Source organism: Triturus cristatus, chromosome 7, assembly GCF_964204655.1.
Source record: "Triturus cristatus chromosome 7, aTriCri1.1, whole genome shotgun sequence".
Classification (NCBI taxonomy): domain Eukaryota; kingdom Metazoa; phylum Chordata; class Amphibia; order Caudata; family Salamandridae; genus Triturus; species Triturus cristatus.
The window spans coordinates 1,067,383,555-1,067,410,436 of record NC_140590.1 but is presented as its reverse complement, the minus strand read 5'-3'; the positions used below and the strand labels follow the sequence as shown (position 1 = coordinate 1,067,410,436).

Sequence of the window (26,882 nt, the reverse complement as noted above, 5' to 3'; positions counted from 1 at the left end):
CTGCTCAGATGAGGTTCTCATCGAGCATAGAATACGTTTGGACTGACGGCCATATTGGAGTCAGTCAAAAAACATCCTTACTTTTTAAACGTACCACTAGAGGGCCCCCAAATCAAGTGAAAACTGAAATAAAACAATGACGTTGGCCGTATCTAACATGTTGCTGGTGATGGCGTTGCGTCGCCGCGCGAACGTCGTACATGCGCATTAAAATGAGTTTAAGGCAAATGCCTCAATGAGCAATACACCGCCCCAAAGTCTCCTCTTTGTTTCCATGTTACTTGGGAGAGTTGCGCGCGACCGAAGAAAGGAGGTCGCGCGCCTGTCAGGGACCTGGAGGAGGAGTGTTGTACGCAAGCGCCGTTCTCCCCGCCTGTGAGCGGAGCGAGCGGAGGCGGTGGCCGCGGGGTCCCTGGAACCCATGGGAGGCTGCGTGGGTTCCCAGCACGAGTCCGCGGGTAGCCTGACCGAAAACTCTGAAGGCACCGGAGGTGAGGGTAGGGAGCATGGGAGTGATGCGAAGAGGGTAAAAAAGTGGGTACAGTTAAGGGATGGTTGTGCATTCTACCAATTGCTGCGGGAATGTTGCCCCCTCATCCTATGAGCTTGCGACCCTTTTCCTTTTAAACCCACCGACTCTGCCTCTTCTTTTTGAGATTGTCATTGTGGCCCCTGGAGCATGCCATTGGTCCCTCTGCAGCTTGCTATTCACCCCCTGGAACATGCCATTGGCCCCTCATCAGCTTCCTATTCACCCCCTGGAGCATGCCATTGGCCTCTCAGCAGCTTGCTATTCACCCCCTGGAGCTTGTCATTCAGAACCCGGAGCCTGTCATTGACTCCATATTAGACATCCTAGTTTGTCACTGGCCGTCTTAGCTTGCATGATACTAATACGGTATTAACATTCCACTGGTCTCTCATCATTGCCGATTCCTTCTGTGTGCCTGTCACTAAACCCTGCATTCTCTTTGTCATTGAGTTTTGCCTTCTGTCATCATCTTACCGACGCTTCCTTCTGTCTTTCAAGAAACAACCTTTTCAGCCTTTAACTGAATCCTCTCATTGACTTCTATGACTCTTTCTCCTGTACTGTCTCTGGCCCCTGCCTTGTGCCCTGTAACTTACCGTCCCTCACAAAGAAGTGACTAAAACGCACTTGTCACCAGGCTTTCTCGGCATATGGATCGAAATTCGTTTAAGACTTCCTTTTACACCCTACATCTGCTTCTTTCTTGATGGAATAGTCTTCAAAAGAACCCCACATCTTCGTTTCCCTACCTTCCTAAGCCATTCCGCCCAAACCTCAACCCACAATTATTCTATGTATTTCAGACATTGTGGAAAGAAAGGTATCTAGTTTATCGTTCAAAGGCTTTGTTTTATTAGTAAAACAATTACAAGTTTACATTCCAGTCTCACCAGAGTAATTATTTCAAGAGGACAGTTGCTATTCAGAAGAACCTCAATCACTTCCCGTCCCTTTGTAATGCCTGATGTTTGGAGTCTAAGGTATTTCTTGGCACGTCGCTTACATAGTAAATATGCAACCCAGGATAATATTATGAAAAAAGTGTTTCGTGTTTGGTAGTCTTTTGAAAATGTGAACATGTTTTAAAACACAGTTGGGTTGCGCATAACAAGGAAGGAACATTTTATTGCAGGAACTACGAAAAGTAGATCTGTTGTTTGCTGAACCCTTTATTACATATGTTCTATAAAAACTATTGTTGGTGGTATAAAGGATACCATTAATAAAATACTGTTCTTGGGTTTGCATGCTGACATTATTGTTGGTGAAACATATTTTGTGTAGTATTTATTGAATATGTATTTTTGTTTTCGTTAAGAAACTTGTATATTTTCAATAGTAATGGGACTCCTTTTAAATCGGTGTGTTAAAATTTTGAAATAGCTAGGTAATATGGCCATAAGAAGTGCCATAATTGTGAAATGCTGCATAATTTGCCTTCCGTTGCTGCATACATGTATTTGCCCTTCCACACAATGTGTTTCTCATTTGCGTCATAATTCCAGTGTCCCATACTTAGTATTGGCTTCAGTGTGATCTACTCCTTAATTTCGAGGTGTAAGTCTTGCTTACCAGGGCTTTGAAAATCAGTTCATTACTGTTTAATGTTTGTCAGGTTGAATTGGACATTTCTGGAACTCAATGAAATCTTTTTCCCTGGTTTTTGCATAGTTACTCATCACAGTCGTAATATGAAGATGTGTGGTTTGGTATCTAGGTGGTAATCATATCTGACTCGTATGTACTTTCTTTTCAGTCTTCTTTGGTTCATAAGCTAGCATACTTGTTTGCTGATGTTATTGTTTTCTCAGATTCTCCTGAAATGTCTTGGGTAAAATACATACAATGGTACCTTCAGACCACGTGTCTAGGAATTTGTTGGCTTGTATTATGATATACATTGATGTGAAATAGAAATGACATCCTCTTAAGAGTCTGTTAAACCCATCTGACCTTCATCTAGTCACCGCCAAACCCTAACACGAGATGCATTTTAGCTATGTGACAGTCATCAAAGTTTTACTTTTTCCTTATTTAGTAAACAAAAAGACCAACATTCAGTAGCCTTGTGTAAAAGTAAGAGCAAGCCATGATTCAAGAAGTGGCGGATTCCCCTTTGGCAGCAATAACTTGAAATAAACATTTTTGGGTGAGAGTTTGTCTTTTGCAGCACTTGGAAGGAGTAATTTTGGCCCATTCCTGATTACTAAAGTGTTCATGCTTGAAGACATTGTCCCATGCACAGCTCTTTGTTTTGCTCCCACCACAGTATCCTAATAGGGTTGTGGTCTTGACTTTGACTTGGCCTTTCTAATTTCCTGATTCTTTTCTGTTTTTTAGCCGTGCAGTCGCAGATTTACTACTGTTTTTGATCATCTTGTAGCATAGCATATCCACTTTCAGCTCTATTTTAGCTGTCTGATGGATAGCCTCATGTTTTGTTATATTAATTTGTGTACAGCACACTAATCACCTAAGAGAGTATCCAGGCTCTTGTGTAGGTGTGTGGTCCCTAAGTTGCTTCTACGTAGAGCCAGGTCTTCTGCTTCTTTTGGAACTCAAGAAGTGAGGAGGAGGCTGATGTGTTGAGAGAATCTGTTCCATGTCTTGGGTGCCATGAAGGAGAACGACCGACCTCTAGTTTTGCTTTTGTGGATGTGGGGAGTGTCAGAGGGAGGCAGAGTGTAGTTGTCTGGTTGGTTGTTGAAACTGTATGAGGTTCTGGTATTCCGGTCCTGTGTTGTGTAAGGGTTGGTATGTTTGATTGACGTTTTGAATTGGCTGCGCTTGTGAATGGACAGCCAGTGAACCTTTCTGAGATGTGCGGTGTGTTGAGGTTGCGGTGTGTGTTACGGCGGTGTTCTAGATGGTCTGTGAAGGAGTTATTTGGCGATTCCGGTACAGAGTGCGTTGCCGTAATACAACCTTTGGGGATTAAGTCTTGCATGACGGTCTAACTGGTGTTCTTTGGCAACCATATGAAGATCTTTCACAGCATGCGTAGTATGGGGAAGCAGGAGGTGCATGCTGAATTGACTTGAGCCGTCCTGTTGAGCTTGTAATCTAGGATGATCCCTAGATTTCTTGCGTGATCTGTGGATGTAAGTGTTAGTCCTAGCTCGAACGGCTACCAGGTGAAGTTCCATAAGGAAGTTGTGTTGCCGAAGCCTAGTACTACCGTCTTGTCGGAGTTGATCTTCAGTCAGTTGGTTTGCATCCAGTCTTCTACCATGGTCATGCAGTTGAGGTTGGTCTTGGTGGCGGTTGTATAGTCTGTCCGAGAGAGGAGGAGTTGGGTGTCATCAGTGTAGGAGATGACTGTGATGTCTTGTGGTCACATGATAGTGGTGTCATGTATATTTTGAAAAGGGTGGGCCTGAGGAAAGATCCATGTGGGACTCCGCATATCAGTTTTTTGGTCTCGCATGTGAAGGGTGGCATCCTAACCCATTGGGTTTTTCCCATGAGGGAGGAACAGATCTATTTTAGAGCAAATCCTTGTATGTCAATCTCATGGATTCTTCTTATGAGGGTGTTGTGGGAGACTGTGTTGAAGGCAGCGTAGAGGTAGAGCAGGATGAGGACTGCTGCTTCTCCTCGGTCCAGGATGATTTGAATGTCATCGGTGGCAGCTATTAGTGCTGTTTCAGTGCTGTGGTTCCTTCTGAATCTTGATTTGAGTGTTGTCTAGAAGAAGGTGAGGTTTGAGGTGGGTTGTGAGTTGCTTGCTGATGTCCTTATCAATCACTTTGGCTGGAAAAGGAGATTATTTGGAAGTTGCTCAGTTGATTCAGGTCGGCTGTGAGCTTCTTGAGGAGGGGGTTGATTTCTGCAAGTTTCTATTCATCCAGAAAAGTGGCAGACATGTTGGAGGTGCGGATGTGGGTCAGGGTGTTGCTAATTGGTGATGTTCCCAGGTTGTAGATGTTGTGAAGGTATGGGTCCGTTGGGGCCCATGAGTTGATATTCCACATTATTGCTGCTGTGTCGTTTCTGGTCATGGTTGATGGTGGGTAGATTAACAATGAGTTCTCTGGAGTTGGGTTGGTGTGTAAAGTTGCTGTAGATGTTTAAGATTTTGCTGTGGATTTCGCTTTTCTTATAGAAAGTGCTGGTGTAGAGAGGAATTCATGGTGATCTTACTGTTTGAGAGGCAGACAGGTCCTGTGGCTGCAGAGCAGACCGCAATCATCATCCCTCATCTACAGTGCTTGATGGTTGGTATGAGTTTCTTGTGGTGATACGCGGTGTTTAATGTTTGCTAAACATGCCATTGTACACTACAACCAAATAACTCCACTTTGAATTCATCTTTCCAGAGGGCATTGTTACAAACGTCTTGTGGTTCATTTAGGTACTGTTTCATGAAGCTAAGTAATGCAGCAATTTTCTTTTTAGGGATAAAAGGATTTCCTAGCTTCGCTTAGTCATAAGCTATATCTTTTCTTCACTCTGTTCCAAATGACAGAAAGTAAAATCTGACATAAGTACTAACAGCTGTCTGTACAACACTGGATGTAGCTTTGGGGTACTTTGCAATCTCTAGATTTTTTTTATTTATTTATTTATTTGGTGTGTTTTTATATAGCGTGGACTTTACCCGAAGGTGTCAGAGCTCTTCACAATAGGAACAGTAATGATACATAAGGAGAAAAGTTACAAGTGAGCATGTTACAGAATCAAACGGTACGTTACATGAGACAATAGTGACAATTGTGCAAGTATCAAGAGCAAACAAAATACAAGAGGTAGCAAACGATACGTTACAAAGGAAAAAGTGACGTGTGCAGGTTACAAGAGCATACAAAGTACACGTAGAGGTAAAAAAACAAATTGCAATAAATGGCAGACACTCAAAACACTAAAACAGAGGTTACGTTACATGAGGCAGTGGTGGCCGTTGTGCATGTATCAAAAGCAAACAAAATACAAGAGGTAGCAAACGATACGTTACAAAAGGAGAGGTGACGTGTGCATGTTACAAAAGAGTACAAAGTACAAGTAGAGGTATAATACTGCACTAAATGGCAGACACTCAAAACACAAAAACACACTGGGAAGGCACTTCTATAGGCATGGAGAACAGAATTTCCTATAATGGAAGGACTTCCTTCAGAAAATAGTGGGCGTGAATTAAATTTGGAAGTGTCTTTGAAGGAGACCCTTCCTCGATACCCTATGGTGTATGTTCTGCCCCTTCTAGGTAGATTTGCAACTATTTTGAAGTTTCTCCATTTTGTAAATCATTTTTCAGTGTGAAATGGTAGACTTCTTGTTTTTTGAAAATGGTTTAACACTTTGCAGACTGATGAACAGCAACAATTCCTTCCTAATACCTTCACAGACTTCTTTCACCCTAGGCACAATGTGTTATCACAAGCTAGAATGCTACAAATCTATTTTACAACGTTTCTAAGTTTATTTGCAATTGGTAGCACGTTTTAATGGTCGGGTAATTGTGGAACCTGTTTCTGATTACATTGTTAACCGATAAACCGGCAATAGGGTCACAAACTTTTTCACATCCGGCTTCAGAATGTTGGTTCATTTTTAATTTACTAAATAATGCCAAATTGTAACTTTGTATTATCACAAATTAAGCTTGGCTACTGTTTGCGAGGCCAAGGTGAAGTTAAGATATTCCTTTAATATGTAAAGCTATATAGTCTTAAAAGAGCATACTTTTTTCTCATCACTGTAAATGTATGGATGCTTCTTTTTTTAAATTTAATGTGATCTACCTTTCGACATCTTCAGTATTTTTGTGGCCCTTAAGATTTTTTTTTGCATTTACTTTAAAAATGTCCTTGTTAGGTCTTGCCTGAGACAGAGCTGTGCTAGCGCTTTTGACAAGTTTCTAAAAAAGAAAAAAAGGAAAGGGTCTTTTAGCCCACCTATTAGTTACCGTTGTTTGGCTTCTTTGTATATCTTTTTTTTCTTCTTTTTCACTGGTGCGTGCCTGCCGTTTTTCTTTGCCTCTGTGTCCCGCCCCCTGAGGCATCAATCAAATACTGATTGAAATCACCTATACCTCCATTTACCTACCCCCTGAAGTGTAAATTCAATCTCACCTCCATTTACCTCTACACACCCCTGAACCCTATTTTCACCCTCGCCTCCCTTTACCTCTACCTACCCTGAAACCTAAAATCACTTTACGTTCCTTTAACTCCACCCACTTGTGAACTGTAAAATCACCCTTTCCTTCCATTACATATACCCACCCTTAAGTCACCACCACCTTCCTTTATCTCTACCTACCCCTGTACCCGTAAGTCACCTTCATCTCCTTTATCCATCCTGTGCCCAAATGTCACACTCACCTCCCTTTACCTCTTCCCACCCTGGAGCCCTCAAGGAACCCTCACCTCACTTTACCTTTAACCCCCCCCCAACCCTCATGTCACCCTCACTTCCCTTTACCACAACCCATCCCTAAATCCTAAAATGACTTTAAAAAAAATAAAAGAAAAATAACATAAAGTATATTATTTCAAACAAATACCTGCATGGTAAAGCACTGCGTGTTACAGGTCTTGAGCGGTAAAGGCTCTTTCCACTCACATAGGACACATCCCCATCCCCTTTTGTAAACACTCGCCTGCCTTTTTGCTAGTGCCCATAAACGTTTTTGCATTTGTCAGTTGTTTTATGCCCTTCAGTATGTTTGACGTACTTCTTAGCCTCTGACAGTTTTTTCCTGCCCTCCCCCACACCCTATACTTTAGGTGTCCCTTGGTAGACATTTTGTTCGCTTGCAGGTGGCTTAGAGCCCTCCCAATACTTACCATTGGTTGGCTTAATCGTTACTCTTATTTCCTTGCTTCTCATTGGTCAGTGAGTGCTGGTTTCACTTCCTTTTTGTGTGCTTGACCCTACCCTGGAGCATGGTCCAAGTACTGATTCCATTGCCCAGTGTCCTTCCACTTACAGAGGTAGCTTTGATTCCTTTCACTTGCACCCCCTCCCACATTGTTGCTTGCCCTACTCCCACGTCCTCTCCTACCCCACCTCCTGTGTTTCCCGGTCCACCCCACCCCTCTCCCTCATTGTTGCTTGCCCCCTCGCATCAGGAAAAAAAAGCATCCAAGAGTTTAGTCAGTGGGTTTCAAGGTGTTACAAAGATGGAGGCGGCTCTGCGCTCCCTGCCCTGCATGGCCTTTTTGGTGCTGTCTTCATATGAGGCGAACTTCAGCTCGGACGCAAGATAATTAAAACATTTTTTTGTGTGAAAGCTGAGAATATCCTCATATTAAGAAAATGGATCTCTGCCCTTTGCATCAATGGTTGCTGTGTCTTTGTATTTAAAAGAAAAAAAAAACTTTCAGCCATGATGCACAGCAGGTCCGCTGCTGTACAACATAGCTAAAAGAAATGAAAGCCAGTAGCTGTTCCATAAGTGAGACCTGTTGGTTTTGTCAAGGCTTGGTTACATTTATCCTTGGCCTCACTGTTGCCACCTTTCCACAAAATAACTGTTGATAAGTTAGCTCAATTTAATGCTACCCACAGGGATTCATCCTTTTGAGCTGCGGATCATCGCATGTTTCAGTGGAAACCATTCGATTGAGTCATACCTATGACTTCCCCACCTCTCATTTATTACAAAACCACTCTCCGCATTTTTCAAATATACAAATCTACCTCTGTCCTGCAAAGAAAACCTCCCCCCCCCTCCACCCCTGCAAGATTTAAAAAATGCTTATCCTTCTTGGTTTTTTGTCAGAACTACCTACCCCCCCCATCCCACTTCACCTACAGTTGTCCTGTCATCGACCATCCCCCCTTACCATACTGCTTATTGACTCTTCTGAGCTTAAGACCGACTATATTTCTCTCAGCCTCTGTCTGTCCCCACACTTAATCTTGTTCTTCATTCCTGCCTCACCCCTTAACCTTCACTCCTCCACACTTTATAGGCCCTTTGTTGTCCCATCTCGGGAGTGCTGCCCAGCAAGACTTCTCCCACTTGCTGTATTCATCCAAACCCTAGTGCAGTCCTGTCCCCCCTCCTGTTCGTAAGCTAGTGATCACTTGCCTCCCTTGACCTGTCTTTGCCTCTTTCCATAGCATGTATCATTTTCAGACCCACGCTATGTTTTGATGTCAATCTCTCCTGGCGGTTTCTGAACTGTTCCTTAAGGCCCTCTTGTTAACCTGTTATAATGCCATCTCCCATCTTGTCAATTTCTTCCTCAAACTGTCACATATTTTAAATATAATAGAATCCTAACATCAGTCAAAAGATAATAGTTCAATGCCAAAGTAACAGTAAGTAACAATTAAACACACTAAAGAAATTAAAAATGCAGTATTGATTCATAAAGTGGGTGCCAATGTCCATCTAAAAACAGCAGAGGAATCCCAATCATAGGGGCTACCCACAAAGGATGCATCGGCTATAACAGTAAAGCTGTCCCTAAAGTCATGACGAGATATTGATGTAACATCGGCAGAGTAGGTTGAGTTTTAAAGCACATAGTCCTTGGAGCGTGTATAGCTTCAGAAGCTGACAATGAGATCATGCCCAAAATCACTTCATGCACAATTTTTCAGGAAGTCCTCTAAATTGGTCTGTCATTGGCATCCACTGTACCACCATCTTGCTGACCTCGCCTCTCCTCAAACTTTTCCTTTCGCTTCATGGCTGACCAAAATTGCCTTCTTCCATGCCTTCAACAACCTCTAAATAGGAATCACTGACTGTCATTAGATGCCCTCTGAACTTTAGCATACTAAACTAAAAATTAGGTCCCTGCTTTATTTTGTACTGCCACGTCTACCCTTGTCTTAATCCCTCACCTCAGCCCCCTCATGTAAAGAAACATCCTCCCTGTCCTTCAAGAAGCCTTCTACACAATTCATCTCTAGCATATGTCTTCCATCACCTTTCACTCCTACAGAACCAATCCTCCAGCTACAGAATATCTGTAAAATATACATTCCTCGCCAGACTGCAATTTTTTTTTATTAGCACTCTAGTCATAAGTAGGCTCACAGTATCCTCTAAGGTGGACACCAGACAATCCACTACCCCCAGAAAGTAATTAACTTTGCTATGTGCATATTTTTTTGATAGGGTAACTTTAATGTATAAAATATGCTTGCTTCTGAAACTTTGTGAGTGATGTTGGCAACATTTCAAGATGCGGTTTCTTCAAGATGTTGATTTCTTGCAGGAGCCAGTAGAGTAACCTGAGGGGAGGGTGGAATGGTCTATCTTCATGGTTCTTTCTGTAAGTGAAAGCAGAATGTAGGTTAGAGGATTTGGAGTAGCTTTTAGAAGACATGGAAAGGGGTGTTTCCACAGTTAACATGAGTTGACTGGATACTTTACTGTAAATCCAATGTATTTGTTAAGAACCGAACACTTTATTTTCTAAAGCTGGTGGATTTAAAAGCATAGACATGTCTAGTAGCTAGGTGATCCATAAATGTGAGTTGAGAGACCAACAGGTATCCTGAGATTTTAACAGAAGAGTTGATTAGAGCAGAAATGCTGAGCATGGAGCCTTAAGTTACATAGACCCGATTTGTTGTAGGTTCACGGGCTATTTGATAGATTGAAAAACGTCAGTCATGATGAGGTTAAGGGTTTTTTTTTCTTTATTTCTTTTTCTTTCCGTAAACTGGTCTCAAATTGTGTGATCTGAGGCAAACATTTAATTTTAATGAGCTGTCTTTTCTTCATTATCAGATATAAGAGCACCTTCAAATATGCAAGCTCAGCATTTTTGCTGTAAAAAAAACTTTTTTATTTAATTAACATAACAATTGCTCTTAACGTTTGCTCCATGTATAATAAGCATCGAGCCCACACATAAAGTGCACATAACCCCTGACTTCCCTCTTAGTTCACTAATAGCATTGTGATCAGAGTGGGGGTAGGAATACTTCCCAGTTCATATTTAACATTTCACTTTTAAAATATTACTAAAGCATGATGTGGTAGGCCACTGTCATATACAGACAGCACATTTTCCATTGAAATGGCCTCAGACTTTCCCACTAACATGCAGTTTTAATGATGAAAGTGTATATAGCGTACAAACAAAGTTTGGAATTTGAGTTTCAGCAACAATATTTATCATCTGCACATAACCAAGTAAAGTGTTCCCATTCGTTTTAATCTATCAAAATCATTTTTTTTTCACAGCACAGAAATATTAAAATGTGCCTTCATTACTAATGAAATATATTTTTAAATGTTTGGACAGCTCACTTATTGCCTTCTGCAATGTTATGTTAGAAAAAAAACCTGATTTCTTACACCCTTTCGTTGCACACGCTTTGCACAACACGATTGTCATGCAGTTCACTTTACAAAATCCTTCACAGTGTGAGAGAACCGTAAATGTAGGAAGAGAAACTGCTTTATGGCCTCTGTCTGAATGCAGAGCAAATTTGACAAGATAAAAACAAGATTTAACTGCATCTTTATTGTTCATTCACTTTGTGAGTGAACATAACAGCTGTTTTTTGTCAGCACGCCAAACTAGGTGGGTAGGCCCTAAAAATAGCTTGCCCTGATGAAATCTGACTCGCCATAGCCAGAGGTCGAGTAGATGTCTCAAGGCCTGCTTTATTTTATATTATTCCATACCATTTGTGGGTAAACATAAGGTTATCTTTAGCTCACTTTTTAGGCTTGTCTGTAGGTAATGTGCTTTAGAATGTGTTGGTGTTGAGCTGCATAGTGTGGCATTTGGAGAAAACATTGGTGGAGTTGAAAGATGATCTTAATGTAACTTGCTGCAAATACAGAATGTAACCTGGTCTTATATTTTGGACATATGCTTGCTTCAGCCATAAGTACTGAAAGTAACCCTATGCTGCAGTTGGATAGCAGGTTCAATCAGCAGCAGATTGGTATTGGGTATATGGCATATATATGTTGTTATTTTTGGGCGTAGTCAGCCTTATGTTGAGTCCTTCTTGGATTTAATGGCGTGTGGATAAAGGGCGGTGTCTTCATAGATTTTCCCGTACACAAGTTGTGTGGTGATCAATTGGCTAATTCTGTCTTCCAGTCATTCTTTTCGCAGTGTAATTTTATTTTTTAAACTGGATGGGTATGTGGTGGCCCTTGTCTGTACTTCTAATCTGTTGTCAAATGCACGGGACGGATGTGTCCTTCGTTTTTAGGTCTTGCTGAGCCCAGCGCATGCGCTGGCTCGGAGAGACATTTTGTAAGGGACTTTCCAAAGTGCTACCGCTGGCATAGAGCTACAGTGCACGCGCAAAGCAGCCATTTGGCTTTACGTCGCTCTCCCTCATAGCCTCCTCTCCGCCCCCTTCCCTGCTGCTATTTCACACCAGTTATTCCCCCCCCCCCCCCCACTTACCCGACAGATCGGCCAATGCTTGTTTGAATTACTAACGCTAAACGTAAAACTAACCACAGTTCTCATATTTCGAACAATCAATAGATAATTCCTTCATTGCACATTTTTTTAAAATTTTTTTACAAGAAAATGTTCCATTTTATTACACGTTAAAATATAAACTACTGTGGAAGAAGCGAGCGATCCATTTAACTCCAACAGAAATGCTCCTGGGTACCCTACACATTAGCAGTGAAGCGCTATGCAAATGCACAGAACATTAATGCGCTCTTAAATGTACATTTCTTTATTAGTTTGCTTATCCAACAACTTTACAATAGCTACATGTAGCATAGATATACATGTTTGCAAAATACAGCTGATTCAGTAATCTTTCAGACTCGGAAAATATTAAGTTGGCAGTAACATTCGATAAAAGCAAGTTGTTCTAGTTCCTCGTCAAACCCTGCAGTTGCAAAACTTTACCGCGTTTTCAGAACTTCATTTGTATTGAAGAGATGTTTCTGATTATATGTTTCGATATCTTGCCTCCAAGCAAACACAGAGAAAGCGGGGAGGACTAATGGTATCTTGGCAGAGCACCTCAGTTCTTCCCAGTGGCCATTTTGAAAGTGACGTCATATCGCGTCAGAGGTTAACGTGTGCCACCTTCATTGCAGGTGAAGTGTCTCCTCCCTACACACGTCTCTGATCTCGTCCAGTCAGTCGCTGTTCTGTTTGTATCCATTCCCATGAGGGCTTTCCAGACCTGGCTCAGACCTTTGGGTGGTCAAACTGCAGCCACAACAGGTGATTTAATTACTTTCAATTTCAAAGAATCTTTATTCGGCCGATCGAGGCCATAAAAGACACTTATCAAAACAATACACAGAAAAAATCATAAAACTGGTTAAAAACAGCATCACCATCTCCTGCAATGTAACCTAGCATTAAAATAATTATTTCATGAGGCAAAGTGCTTAATTACTTAATCTTGATTACCCTGAACCATAGTCCTTACAGAACGGGGTGCCAAGCAACTCCCCCAGAGTGTTAATATCAATCAAGTTCTATTTTTCTTCAAAGAGACCACTCTTCTTGCCTGTAAATATATTCACCCCTCTCCCATTTCCTGCAATAGCCAAGATCAAGGTATTTCCCAGGAAGGTAGTGAGGAGGGCGGAAGTAAGGGTATGTAGGTATGTGATGGGGGACTGTGGTTCAGTCTCCCCGCGCTACATAGAGACAGAGGGTCTCTAAAATAATTTGTTCTTTCTAAGGTGATAAGTAGTGCTCTCCCTACATCTAATGCCAAGAGAGTATCAGAATCCGCATTTGATTGCAAGACTGGAAGGGTACCAGAATGAAACAGAACACACTTTTGGTTTGAATTTGGGATTCAGCCTCAGGACCACTTTGTCAGGAAAACATCTCATGTGTGGGTAAGAGGATAGAGCTCCTATCTCTCCCAACCTTCTTGCACAGGTTGCAGCTACTAGGGAACACACTTTAGCTGTTAACTATTGATTAGGCACCATTGGAGCAAGGGCAACGAATGCGAATCGGAGCTTTGACGAGACGAGTGTCCTGTAACGCGCAGTTCAAGCTCACCCATTTTAACTTTATGCACCGCACCTACCTTACTCCGACGGCGCTGAGTAGATTTGGAACGGCCAGGGGGGACGACTGCCCTCGGTGCGGCGCAGCAGAGGCGGGATTTTTACACTTGGCTTGGGACTGCCCGCTGGTAGAGAGGTTTTGGGTAGGAGTGGTAGGCCGCATCGCGGCCGCCACTGGCCTCCGAATCCAACGAACACCCCTACACTGCCTGTTAGCCCTGGTTCCCAAGCCGAGGAAACGGAAACTTCCCTATAAATTGCTGCAGTTAATGCTAGTTTTGGCGAGGCGTAGGGTCGCGATTACCTGGATGGGACGGAAGGCCCCGGAGCTTGATAGGTGGCTCAGGGATGTGAGGGAATGGACGCTGGCGGAAGAAACGCATATGCGGTGTTCTAGGAGGGACGAAACATTGCAGGAGGACCTTCTGGCGTGGCGAGTTCTGTGTATGGAAGGATTGGCGGTGGAGGGGCAATTGTCGCAGAGTGAGTCGGAGGGAACGAGTGGAGAGTTGTATTCCCCGCTAATTTCTGAGGGGGAGGGGGGAGGAGATGACGGCGAGGCTACTCATGAGCGGGGCTGGACCGGATACTCACACGATATGGCCGGTGATCTGTCTCACTCTGAGGTACTATATAAGTATATGTGTTTTGTTTGGACCTGTATGTACTGCTTATCTCTGATGCCGGGGGGAGGGGGGAGTATTCAGATTGTTTGTTTTAGAACGAAAAATAAAGTTAAAAAAAAAAAAACTATTGATTAGGCTCAGACCTCTTACGGCTTGGCTAAAAATTTGGTCCAACACGGAGGCAGGTTTGAGCAGACAAAATAATAAGAGACTGTATGGATAGAGACAAGGGAATGTGCATTCCATGGTTGAAATATGTAAGGACTGTTCTGGAGGAATTAGGTTGTAAGGACCTTTTCTTTAATCCAATAACAATAATCCCAGAGGACAGGCTTAGAATTCAAAGAAGTTTTTATGCAAAGGAAGCTGCACGCAGAGCGGTTCTTGAAGAAAGTAAGCCTTCGGTGCGTGCTCATAGCATGGTAAAGACAGTAGAAGGTATGGAACCGTACCTTGCCCTTATGCATAATGCACAGGATAGGTTTCTAATCACCCGATTCAGGCTCAAACTCTTACACCACCTGCTGGCTGATCCACCTGGTTTTACTGTTACAGTTGAGCAGAAGGGTACCTGCGGCTGCGACAATAGGTCTCCGCAGGATACCCTTCACTTTGTTTTATTATGCCCTTTTTATTCGGTACCCAGGCGTAGCTTTTTACAAAGGATCTTAAAACAAATGAAGTTCAGACATGCCAAGGTCGCTCTTTTATATTTACAAAGGTCTGAAAATCCGTTGACATTGGCTTGCATCATGAATTTTATCAAAGTTGCAATAAGACTTAGGAATACTAGGGAGCAAAGTTGAATGAATTGAGGTCAAGTGTAACTTTGTGATGTACAAATGTAACCAGAATGTACTGAGATGAAGTTTCTTTTTAAAAATTGTTCTTTTTTTGTATTATTGTACTTTTATGATATTTTTTAAAATATCGAATAAAGGATTTGATGATGATGATTAGGCTCAGTATACGGCATCAAAATAAGCTAATTCTAAATGTCTCAATACTGTGGTAAGATCTCAAGGATGGAGAATCAAAGATGTTACTGCATTTTTAAGCCTAATGTTTTTCAACAATCTCCTCACATAATGGTAAATGTTCAACAGGTCACCCAGGGCCCTCTCCTGCCCAAATGGTTGCCCATTGTGCTGACAAAAATGATGGAGATAAACCCTTTTGTAAATCTAATATTTTCAATTGGTAGCAAGAGATACCTTGTAATTCCTTGTCTATGCACCACTTTCAAAGCATTGTCAAACCTTACGATAAGACAAAGTGGCCGGCTTCCTGGATGGCAGCTGCTTCCTTACTTGAACACCCTAGGTTTTGCAGGCCTACCCTTTCAATTTCCAAGCCGCAAGCTGAAACATTGATCGATACTATAAGAGGAACTGAGGGTATCTCAGAGGTCAAGGATTCAATGGAGGTTGGAGACTGTGCTGTGTTGACATATGAAACCACAGGTTCTGCACCCAATGGGGCATATTCAAATGTCAGATGTGTTCACATCCTGAATCTTCCAAAGCACCTTCGGGAGAAGGGGAATGGGTGGAAAGGCAACAAGCATTGGCATAGCCAACAGGACTTGCTTTTGGGACCTTATAAGTATTTAGTTATGCAGCACACTATCCTTGGTGCAACAACATCAACTGTTGCATGGCTAAACACTTATAAGGTCCCAAAGGCGAGACCTATTGGCTATGCCAATGCTTGTTGTGCTTGAGTCTGACCTATCTCAATGCTTTTTCCTGTGTATGTGATATCATGTAGTCAGGAAGGCCCTTCAATTTGGAGAAGTACATTTTTCTTTTCCTGAAACTTAGCACACAGGCGAGCTGAAAAAAAGTCTGCTTAAAGATATTTTAGTTTAAAGCAGTTGCAAACTAATTTAGTACAAGTTTATTTTAATTTTCCTGAAAACCTCTTGCAGTGACTTTTTCCCCCCAACCTGATGTTATGTGACTCATCAATCATACTTAAGACATCTAACTTACGTTTTGTATGTTTTATTTTCCTAGGTAAAAGAATAATCTGCAAAACTATTAGGTCTGGCTTTAATTGGCCAACACATCTAAACACAGACATTCTCAAACACTGTTAACCTGCATTACATTAACAAATGCTGTTTTTCGCTTTTAGGCCTGGCTTTTTGGTTTTGCCAAGGTTTATGAAAAAAAAGAAAATAACGAAAAAAGGAATTAACATTAAAGAGATAAAGAACCGAATGTTACATTGTGCTTTTTTTATTTATATTTATTTAAACTAGCTTTAATGACTTCATTTTTTAGGTCTCGCCTGACCAGCGCTTTAGCGCTGCTCTGGCGAGACTTATAGTAAGCGCGTTTTGGAAGTGCAAACAGTGGCTTTGCAGGCCTCCAACTACAGTGCATGTGACCCGTCCGGGCGCGCGCACCATTTGGAGTCCTGCAACCACTTGTTTGCTTTCACTTTAGCCGTGATTCATCGCACCATTAGGCAGCCTGCGTGCCCGCCCCCACTCCCCCTCCCACTTCGTCAGCTTCAGTGCGCGCTTGTTTTCTTTCTCAGTATTTTCTTAGGTTCTCTCTGTAGCGCTCTCTTCTTAGCTCTTAGTCTGCCTCTCCCTGTCTCTTTCTCCCTGCCTGGCTCTGTCTTTGTTTTGCTTTCTCTCTTTGTCTGCCTCCCGTTCTCTCCCTAACTTTCTCTCATCTTTCTCTAGTTCCCTATGATTCTGTCCATAATCTGTTTTTTAGCACCCTGCCCCCTCTTCCTACTGTTCGTTTTTCACCACTCCAGACCACCTACTACCCCCCAGCTCCCGCCGGCCATATTTACAGGGTGCCCAGGAGTTTTGAACTACCCATCATCTACCCCCCCCCCCCCAAAAAAAACTCTTTTAAAGGTATTCGCAGTGTTTGTAGGCAAAGCACTGCCAGAGAACGGGGTGTTTGTGGTGTGTTGCTGAAGGGTGCAGGCTCACACATTAAATGCAGACCTTACAGGTCGCATAGGTGCGTGTTTAGTTTTCGACATGTACTCATGTCTCTGCAATCCTGTTCATTTTGGTGCTTTCGATTACATCGGAATTCGCATCTTCGCAACAGAGGTTGCAGCAGTATTTTCATGAAACAACTTTTAACAAATCTGGACATAGTGTACCTTTGCCTGTGCGCATAGCAAGGGTGTCGCGGCACCTCAAGTAACGTGGGCCACCCTGCCCCCAGCTGCGTAGTACAATTCAAACCATAATTAGGTGCAGAAGGCCGCTCACACTCGGGTGAACAGGTGCCCCTGCACTCTCTGCATCACTGATAGCCACGTCTTTGAGATTATTATTAACTGCAAAAAGGAATAGTATGTGTGTGTGTGTGTGTGGGCGGGGGGGCATTCCCGAGTCACTCCTAGTGTCACTTCATGCTCTGGTGGGCAGACTACCTGTGACTCGCCTGCTTGTAGAAGCCCCACATGGACGGCCCTTCTGCCAACGCAATCTGCTCCCCGAGTATTTACTCTGCATTAACCGAGGTCTGGCGGTGCCTGATGTCCTAATCTGCTCTGTGATTGATGGGGCCTAGAATGTAAGGCAATACCCCCTCACAAGCAGAAACCAAACAGGCTGTTAACCACAATACTTCAAAGGCTGTTTTAATACAATCTACTTATCTTATTTGAAACTTTCTTTTTTGGGGGGTGGGGGAGAGGGGAGGGTTAGTTGCTGAAGCAGACAAGCATTTGCAATGCAATAGGTCTCGCATTTACGCAAGTTTGTGCTATCGACATTGCAAGTGACAATGCCTTATATTTATGTTTTAAAACTAAAACAAAAATAAAAGGCATTGTAATTTGCCATTGTCAATAGCTCAAACTCGCGTAAATGCGAGACCTATTGCATTGCAAATGCTTGTTTAATATGGCATGGGTATTGATACATGACAGACATCATGCGATCATCAAGACCTGTATATGAATATATTAGTAAAAGGCATAAAAGCATAACACTTGTTGCGACCCCGAGCATGCAAAATGAGTTATGTGACTATGTCGTAGCGGAATCTGTGAGTAGGTGCACTTGGTGTCAAGGTGTCCAACCGAAACAGTAATGTTCGCTTGAAGGGTGCCGAAGATTTTTGATGGGGGATCGCTAATTTAGGATTGGGCATGGGTGGTGGGATGTGGTATTGGGGCCAGGCTAGGTTGGCATGGTATCACCCCCATCATCACTTTAGAATCTGAGTAGCTGCTCATCTCTTGCGGCTGCAGTGGTGCGCTGTCAAAGGTCTCGTATCTACTCTCTACGCAGAGAGACAGACTCCGACGCAGCCCAGTAAACTACTCCTGATTTGCCACTCTGCAGCTTCCGGCAGCAAACAAGCTTTTCACTTCAGGGTGGTTTTGCGCCTGGCTAACAAGAGGGCCCGGCCAATTCAACTGTTGAATGCTCCTCCGTCGTTTATAAAGTCCAAACAGGCAGCACTCCACACAGTTTAAAGCTTGACCTTCCATGATCCTTGCAAGAATTGTGTAAACTTCAGCCGAAAAGGCTTGTGCTATCAGACAGTCTCAAAACATGTGGAGAATGTCTGCCTGAGGGGCTTGGCAACGATGGCAGTTCGATAATACAGCGGGGTAAATTTTGTGAAGGCAACCGGGTGTTAAGTAAGCTTTATATTAGATGTTATGTTTTATGTACTGGAATCATACATTGATGGGAACTTTGTGCAGGTATACAAGCACTTTATCCCACTCCTTAGTTTTCAGAGGGTGCCCTTTAATCTAGCTCCCAATTCTGCTGAATTGCTGCAAATTGGTCCACAGTCTTGTTCGGTATGGCTTTAACAACCCAGTAGATGATTTTCCTGCCTGTTCTAATTGTAAACAAGAGTTGGATGAAAGGCTGGATGGGATGTTCAAAGGGGGTGATTTCCCCAGAGGCTTTCAAATCCCTCAAACAACCGCCTGTGCAATAAGAGCTATCCCACAGATAGGCCGTCTGTTCGGACGTTAGGTTAAAAGGGATCAAGGCACCGACTTAAAGCAGGTCACCTGTTGTGCTTAACCCAGAGTTTTCCCAATTCTTTGTCACTCTCCGGCCTGGAGCTTCGGAGAAGGTGCACGTGGATCTCATGGGTATCTCTGCATATGGGAGAATACCAGAGGAGACCCTCTGAGCCCTATGAGAGCAACTATGGCCAATAACATGGGCGTCCGCAGAAATCTTTTCTGGGGGAAACCTAATTATAATGTCATCCAACATGATGTGTGCCAGGTGGGGCACAAGTAACACTGGGGTGCAGTAGGAGCCATGGGGTGCAGGAAGCAGACGCATATGTTCCATTACACTACATAGGTTTGTTGTGCCACAGCCATCTCTTTCTTTTCTGGCCTTTAGTAGATATCACATGCTCTAGCAGTTGGCAAAGAAAAAAGCCGAGATGCAGGCTCCAGGCCAAAGCTGAAAAAGCACAGGAATGCAAAGAGTTGAGAAACCTGATGCAAAAGCTTAATTGAAGGATCAAGCTGCCGTTTCTAATTAGCAATTTCTAATCTACTGGTATGTTACCGTTATTGAATGTACCACATTCATACACACATGATCAAGGCACTATAACTGAATAAAAAAAAAAAAAGTAGAATCTGCATTTGCTGTTAATGATAATTAAAATATATGACAAATGTATTTATTTTGAAAATGTGTTCAAATAAATCAAATTACATGTATTAATTTAAATAAAATAACAGTTCCTATCCAAATTGGAAAATAAAACATATACACTTACAATGGATAACTGTTGCAAATTAGGAACTGCAAATATCTAAACCCTTGCTCACATTTAACAATCACGTTTCAATGAGATGTTTTATAAAGTTTTTATTCACTGGTTAGTGATCTCAACAAATGACCTTTAAACGCCTGTAGTAAATTTATCAATTACTTTTTCAATCAGGTGTTTGTTTTAATCAATTTTTTCTTTTTTTTTTTTTCTTTTGTTCTAATGTATGCTCATCATGCACAAACCTGAGAAGCGAATAAGCTATCATCTGCCATTGTCTACCTCAACCAGGTTTTCACCCTTCTCATTGTGCTGAAAGATCTTTCCACTGTGCAAGTGGTTACTGGTAACTTGAGAGCAATGAGAATTGCTTGTTGGACTGATAGAAATAAATTTGTGTGGATTAGCAAATCCAGAAATAAATTGTAAAACTGCTCATCCTTTGTTGACCAGATCTCAAACTGTGACTGCTTCGGCTTCCAGGTTTTCATTGTCGTAAATTTCTCTGATGTTTGCAATCAGTCATTTGTATTGTGCAAGTGTCATTTTTAGGTCTCGCCTAGGCAGCGCTTGCGCTGTCTCTTCGAGACATGCTGTATTCAGGATATGGGCATAAAGCTCTGCTCCCTTTCAGCCCATCTTTTTCATTGGCTCTTGTCCCTGTCCTTTATAAATGGTGGCTTTTCATTGGACAATGGGCTTAGTAGTCCCTCTTTAGTAGCGCCTTGTCTCTTCTTGTAACCTCCCTTGAGGACACCCTCTGTTACACGTGTTGTTACTCCCTAGGATTTAATTACACCCTCAAGTAAATATTTTATTAAAAGGCTTCAGGCAAGACACACACTTTGCTCACTAGAACATCTCACATTTAAATGAGACTGTCTATAAATTTCCCTTCATCAGCTCCACACAGAGTACAACCTAATCCGTCACATTTCAAAGCTAGTAATTGTATATGTGGACATTGCTAATTGAATGTACTTGTAGTACTGCCTTGCATATAATGCATTATGGGCAGGGTGGATTTACCATATCTTCTGCAGGGTTCAGTACCATGTGTGACTGAAAGAGGTCCGCTGTGCTGGTGCCTTGCTCACTAGGGACCTCTAGGAGCAGTTTGCCATACTGCACCTAGACATGCAGTGCTGGTGCCTTGCTCACTAGGGACCTGTAGGAGCAGCTTGCTGTACTACACCGAGACATGCAGTGCTGGTGCCTTGCTCACTAGGGAACTCTAGGAGCAGCTTACGATACTGCACTGAGACATAGAATGCTGTTCCCTGGCTCACTACGCAAGCATTTGCAATTGACTAGGTCTTGCATTACTGAAAGTATGAGCTTTTGGCGTTGCATCATTATTTGCAACGCCAGTACCTCAAACTATCAGTAATGCGAGTCCTATTACATTGCAAATGCTTGTTGCCATCTGTTTTTGGTAAAGTGAGAACAGACTGAAATGTTTCTTGCTTTCAATGCCAAACCAGCTTTCTAATGATGCGATGATAGAGTCCATATATGGCACATGTATAGACTGGCTATAGTATTCTTCCACAGAAGAGGAACCAAAATGAGTACAAAACACTTACTGGCCAAACTGTATGGGAACACAAAGTTGGATGTTCAATTTTTCTGCCATTGTTTGAACATTTGAAAAAATATCAAGTTGCTCTCCTGATTTTTGGCTGAGTTAATGGAATACAATCAGAAAGTCTTGCATGTGCTGCTTATACACCTTGAGGATATCAAGCCGAAGAGCTTGGAGAGCCTGGCTTGCAGATTCTTATCCTGGGCTCTATCAAAACACTGTCTGACCCTGCGGACGCTTTTGAGGCCTTATACTTTTGCATAACTTGCTCTCCGACAGTCTTTTACGGGTATCCTGGTCTATAGACCACCGGGTCCCAGAACCAGCTTCTGCTCTGAGTTGTTCCGTATCTTGGAACCATATTTTGACAAACCTCATTTTTCTATCCTGGGGGATTTTAATTTTCATTTAGAGGATGTGGTCTCTAGGGACTCTGCTCAGCTCCTTGACGCGTTGGAAGCCTGTGAGTTCATTCAGCGTGTAAATTATCCGACGCATCGGGCTGGCCACACCTTGGACGGGGTGTTTACCAATGACCCTAGACTCTCTGTTGGCTCTCCCCTCCCCTTGGTTTGGTCGGACCACTTTGCGGTTCCCCTTGGTTTTTCATCTGTCACCAAGGATCTTTTCACTGCTGCTCCTCATAACAGAGTCTTGAAAAGAGGATATAGGAATATCAATAATCAATCTCTCGTTCCTTTCCTAAGAGACTGTGATATTTCCGCTTCAAGAGACGTGGATGGGGCTGCTCAGGAGCTTGTCAACTCTATCACTACTGCGGTTGATACGTTAGCTCCCGCCTCTCTACGCTATGTTGCGCGGCGGAAACCTTCTGCACCCTGGTTTACGGAGCCTTTAAGACTCTTAAGACAAACCTGCAGGACTAAGGAGAGGAAATGGCGTAAGTCATGGGCTCCTTCTGACAGAGAAGATCATAAACGGATACTTCAAGAATATAAATCTCGAGTTATCAAAGAGAAGCAGGAATATTTCTCCCATTTGACAACTGCGCTCTCCTCATCCAAAGAGCTTTTTAAGATTGTGGGCTCATTGTGCTCGCTTCAGACCCCTGATCCAGTGGTGGCTTCACAAGAGCTTTGCAATAATATTTCCGATTTTTTTTTTTTTTTTTTTTTTTTTTTTTTTTTTTAATAATAAAATCTCGGATATCCATTCGGCCCTTGACAGCCAGAAGAAGATGCTGGATGAGCATTCTCTGCGTAACATTAAGGCCTCGGAATCCTGGAGGAGAGACTCGCATATCTCTCTTACCCACTTTCCGCTTCTTTCCCTTGAGGATCTCAACTTACTGTTGGATCGGACCAAGTCAGCCTCCCCGGCCGATCCCTGTCCGCTGAAAGTTCTAAGGGACTGCAGGGAATCACTTCTGCCACCGTTACTGGCAGTCTTGAACGGGGCCTTGACTCAGGGCATCTTTCCAATGGTCTGGAAAAAGGCCATAGTGAAACCCCTTTTAAAAAAATCCTCCCTGGATCCTGGAGTGATGAAGAACTTTAGGCCCATCTCCCTCTTGCCTGCCCCTGCAAAGATGCTTGAAGCCCATTTAAACTCTCACCTTTCCACCTTCCTTGATTCCTCTGGGTTCTTGGATAGTTCTCAGCACGGTTTCAGGAAGTTTCATAGTACTGAATCTGCTCTGACTATGGTGGTGGATAACATCCGGCGTAAAGTTGATCTGGGTCAGTCGACGATTCTTGTTCTGCTGGATCTGACTGCAGCATTCGATACCCTGTCTCCCTCTACCCTTACATCGCGGTTGAGGGAGGCAGGGGTCGCAGGACAGGCTCTCAGCCTTCTTGACTCCTTCTTACATCAGAGAGAGCAAAGAGTTCTGCTGGGTGAGTACCTCTCCCCTGCTAAATCTCTGCAATGTGGAGTGCCCCAGGGTTCGGCCCTAAGCCCCACCCTATTTAATCTGTATGTGGCCCCCCTTGCAAGATTAGTAAGATCGCAGGGGATGGAGGTAGTGTCCTATGCGGATGACACTCAGATTATGGTGTCCCTTAACCATTCCCTGGGTGTCTCTGCCGCGAGCTTTAGGGCCTGCATGCAGATGGTCGCTGAGTGGATGGTGCTTAATTCTTTAAAACTCAATGCCGATAAAACGGAGGTTCTTGTGTTCGGCAAAGATCAAAACATCTGGTCCAATGAGTGGTGGCCTCCTTCCCTTGGAACCTGCCCTATTCCTTCCTCTACGGCTAGGAATCTTGGTGTCATTTTTGATACCTCACTTGCCATGAATAGCCAGACTAACAGGACCGTGGCCACTTGCTGGGGAATTATTAAAGTCCTAAAACGTATCATTCATTATCTGTCCCCGCAGGCACGAAAACATACAGTCACTGCCCTAGTGGGCTCCAGATTAGATTACTGCAATGCACTATACGCGGAGTCTAATAAATATTTGATACAACGTATGCAGGTGGTACAGAACGCTGCCGCTAGATTTGTTTTAGCACTTCCTAGGGACTCTTCGGCGACGATGGCCAGGAAGAACTTGCACTGGCTCCCCATCAGTTTTAGAATTTCATTCAAACTCCTTTGCCTCACCTATAGAGCCGTGCAGGCTGGCCCCTCAAATGCTTTGGGGTCTTTGCTCACTCGATATACTCCTAGCAGGTCTTTGCGCTCTGCAGACTCCAACCAGCTTGTAGTCCCTCGCTCTAAAAAATCTAGATGGGGAGCAGAGCCTTTTCCACTGTTGCGCCTCTACTCTGGAATGGCCTTCCTCTAGAGATTAAGGCGCTTCCCTCTTTGTCTTTGTTTAGAAAAGCGCTTAAAACCTGGTACTTTATAAAGACTTACCAGTAAGCTCTCATGTTCGCTTCCAGTCATCTTTTCTGTTAGGCGCCTTGACGCCCATTGGGCTAAGTTTGCGCGTTACAAGTCCCGCTTCATTCATTCATTCATGAGTAATTTTAAATTATGTTCAAGAAAAAGACAAGGCTCACTGTGCTTGAGGAACATTGCAATTGAAATGCATCCTGACATGTTTTCCCTGGTGCTGTAGTTACCAGTAAGCTTAATTGCTTAAAAATCTCTTCAGACGTTTGAACTAAAAATTCTAATGCTCTTGTATTTTGCTGTCCACCGTGTTTCGCTCAGCAATGGCACATTGGAAATAAGAGATATTCTTCTTGGACTCCAATGGAAAAACTTGATGATGGCTTTCACTGTGCCAATAAAATTCAGTACATCAGAAACATCATATCAACAACCAAATTAAGTTTGTGCAGCACAGTGAGCAAAAGCAGCTTGAGGATATTTTCACTTTTATTATGGCTTCAACGCGACCTTCCTTTCCTGCCACTGAAGAGCCTCCATCTTGTATCTGGCTATGAGGTTTTTCTAAATGTAATCCAAATTTAGAACCTGTATCCATAATCATATTTGCAATTGAGATGGCATAAATTTTTTTTAAGGTTGCAAATCCCGGATATTCTTCCTTCATGACGGCTACAGTGCTACTTGTGTCTACAAAACGTACTCAAGTGAAATCTGTTTTTTCCGGATATGTCGGCACTTTCATCAGCAATGATTGAAAAATCCATTTGACATATTAACTAAGGATTCTAGATCGTCTCCTAATGTTTCTTAACATAATGTAATTAATTCATTTTCAACTTGAATTGATGTATAACGTGCATTTTCTGGATGGTTCTTAAGAATCACATCTCCTGGTTCAAGACGAAATTGGTACAGACTTTGTAGGTTTCCAGTTGTACTTTTTTCCCCACATAAAGCAATGTCATGTGTGCCACAAAATAAGATAGTGGACAAAATTGGAAATAACTTACAGATTTTTCTTCATCTTGCCTTTTCACAGCGCTGTCTATTTGTTGAACAATACTTGTTTCAGGTTTCTTACTGCTCACCAAAAAGTGAGTTGCATCCACTTGTGCGTTTTTATATGCCATGACGATGAAACATGGTTGCATACACTGTCATGGAAGTCTTCATCTTTAGTGAAAAGGGTAGTTATGAATGCTCCTTGTGTCCCACGATGAACTGGCTATGGAAAAACTGTGCAATACCTGCAATTCACACTTTTCAGCTGTGGACAGTAGCTAAGCCATGGTGAATACTGATTAATCCACACATGACTGAAACAGCGTGGTCCACCTGAATCCTTCTTGAAGTCGTACTTTTCAGGTGGGCTATACATATTTATTGAATTGTATTTACAATCGTCTGTTAGGTTTTTTTGATGGATTTAAATGCAATCCAATATAATTTACTGGCGCATCAACATCATGGCTACATTATGTTGGATCTGAAACTGGACCTGCAGAACTGCTTCTGCTTGGTTATTCTGTCTCCTGTTGACCACTTCTAGATTCTTTCTTGCTTCCTTAATATCAGATTCTAAATCATTCAATTTTTGTTCTGAAAAAAATTGCAGATGTACATTTCTAAAAAGAAATTGAGATCATTAATACTCTTTGAAGAGTTGTAGATGAGCTGCAGGGAGTTGAAAAATCCCTTTAAATTTCTCCTGCAATGAGAACCAAGTTTTCTGTGCATAATGCATAGTTATATTGGTAAGATGAGATTTGTGAACCTCTAATAACTCGCCTGCAATGCACTACTTATTGATTACAGCCCTGCCTGCAGTAATAGGAACTTGAAAAAGGCAATGTTTTTTACTGCTTTTTCCTTCCTCTAGCCTCCACCGTTTTTCTAAATGCTTTTTTGCCTCATTGCTTTACTGTTTTCTTTTTACTTTTCCCCTTTTTCTGATTGCTTGCTTTCCCTCATTTTTTACTGCTGCTCCTTCTTTTTTCCTCAACAGCGCTGAGCAGGGTGTATCGTTTCTAAACTGCCCAACAAATGCCTGAGTAGGCAAACTATGACAAACACAGCCAGGATTAGATGTAGCAGGTGGGTTGGGGCCAAAAGGCGCTATGTGTCCCTGAGTGCGGGGCCGGTTGTGGAGAGTGCTGCTGCAGCACATGAACATATTCTGTGCTCTCAACTACTCTGTTTGAGCACAATACGCAAGCCTCCGTACTATGCCGAGAGCTGGGGCCAGGCTGTGCGCGGGCAACTCGCGGATCAGAGGTCGGACCATGATTGGTCCTACTCGGGATTCGGGACACGTGAGGTGGCTCTGATTGGTAGCGCTCTGCTACCAAGGACAGTGAGGCTGGTGCCGGACTGCAAACTTGGCAAACTGAGGTCGGACTGTCATTGGTAGCATAGTGCTCTGCTACCAATGACAGTCAGTAGGCTACCACTGTCTGCCCCTATAAGGACCCACCCGCCGTGACTCCATCCCGGACTGATTTGTCAAGTGGCGCTGCTTGTACTACTAGTGCAGTGTAACACCACTGCCAGGCAACAGCCAGTGAGTGATATGGGGGTCGGAGGGTGTGGGGGCGCTAGTTAAGCACCACCCCCTCCCCCCGCAATCCCCCAACCCGTG

General features: G+C 43.0%; 1 protein-coding gene across 1 annotated transcript in view; it reads left to right on the top strand.

Annotated features, from left to right (window-relative positions):
- The first annotated feature begins 202 nt into the window (after positions 1–202).
- The window catches only part of UBTD2 (ubiquitin domain containing 2), a 298,297-nt gene continuing 271,617 nt past the window's right edge, over positions 203–26,882 (top strand). The window contains exon 1 of the mRNA XM_085618155.1: positions 203–491. Coding sequence (XP_085474281.1) covers positions 422–491 — 70 coding nt within the window. The 5' untranslated portion in view covers positions 203–421. The remainder of the gene's footprint in view (positions 492–26,882) is intronic.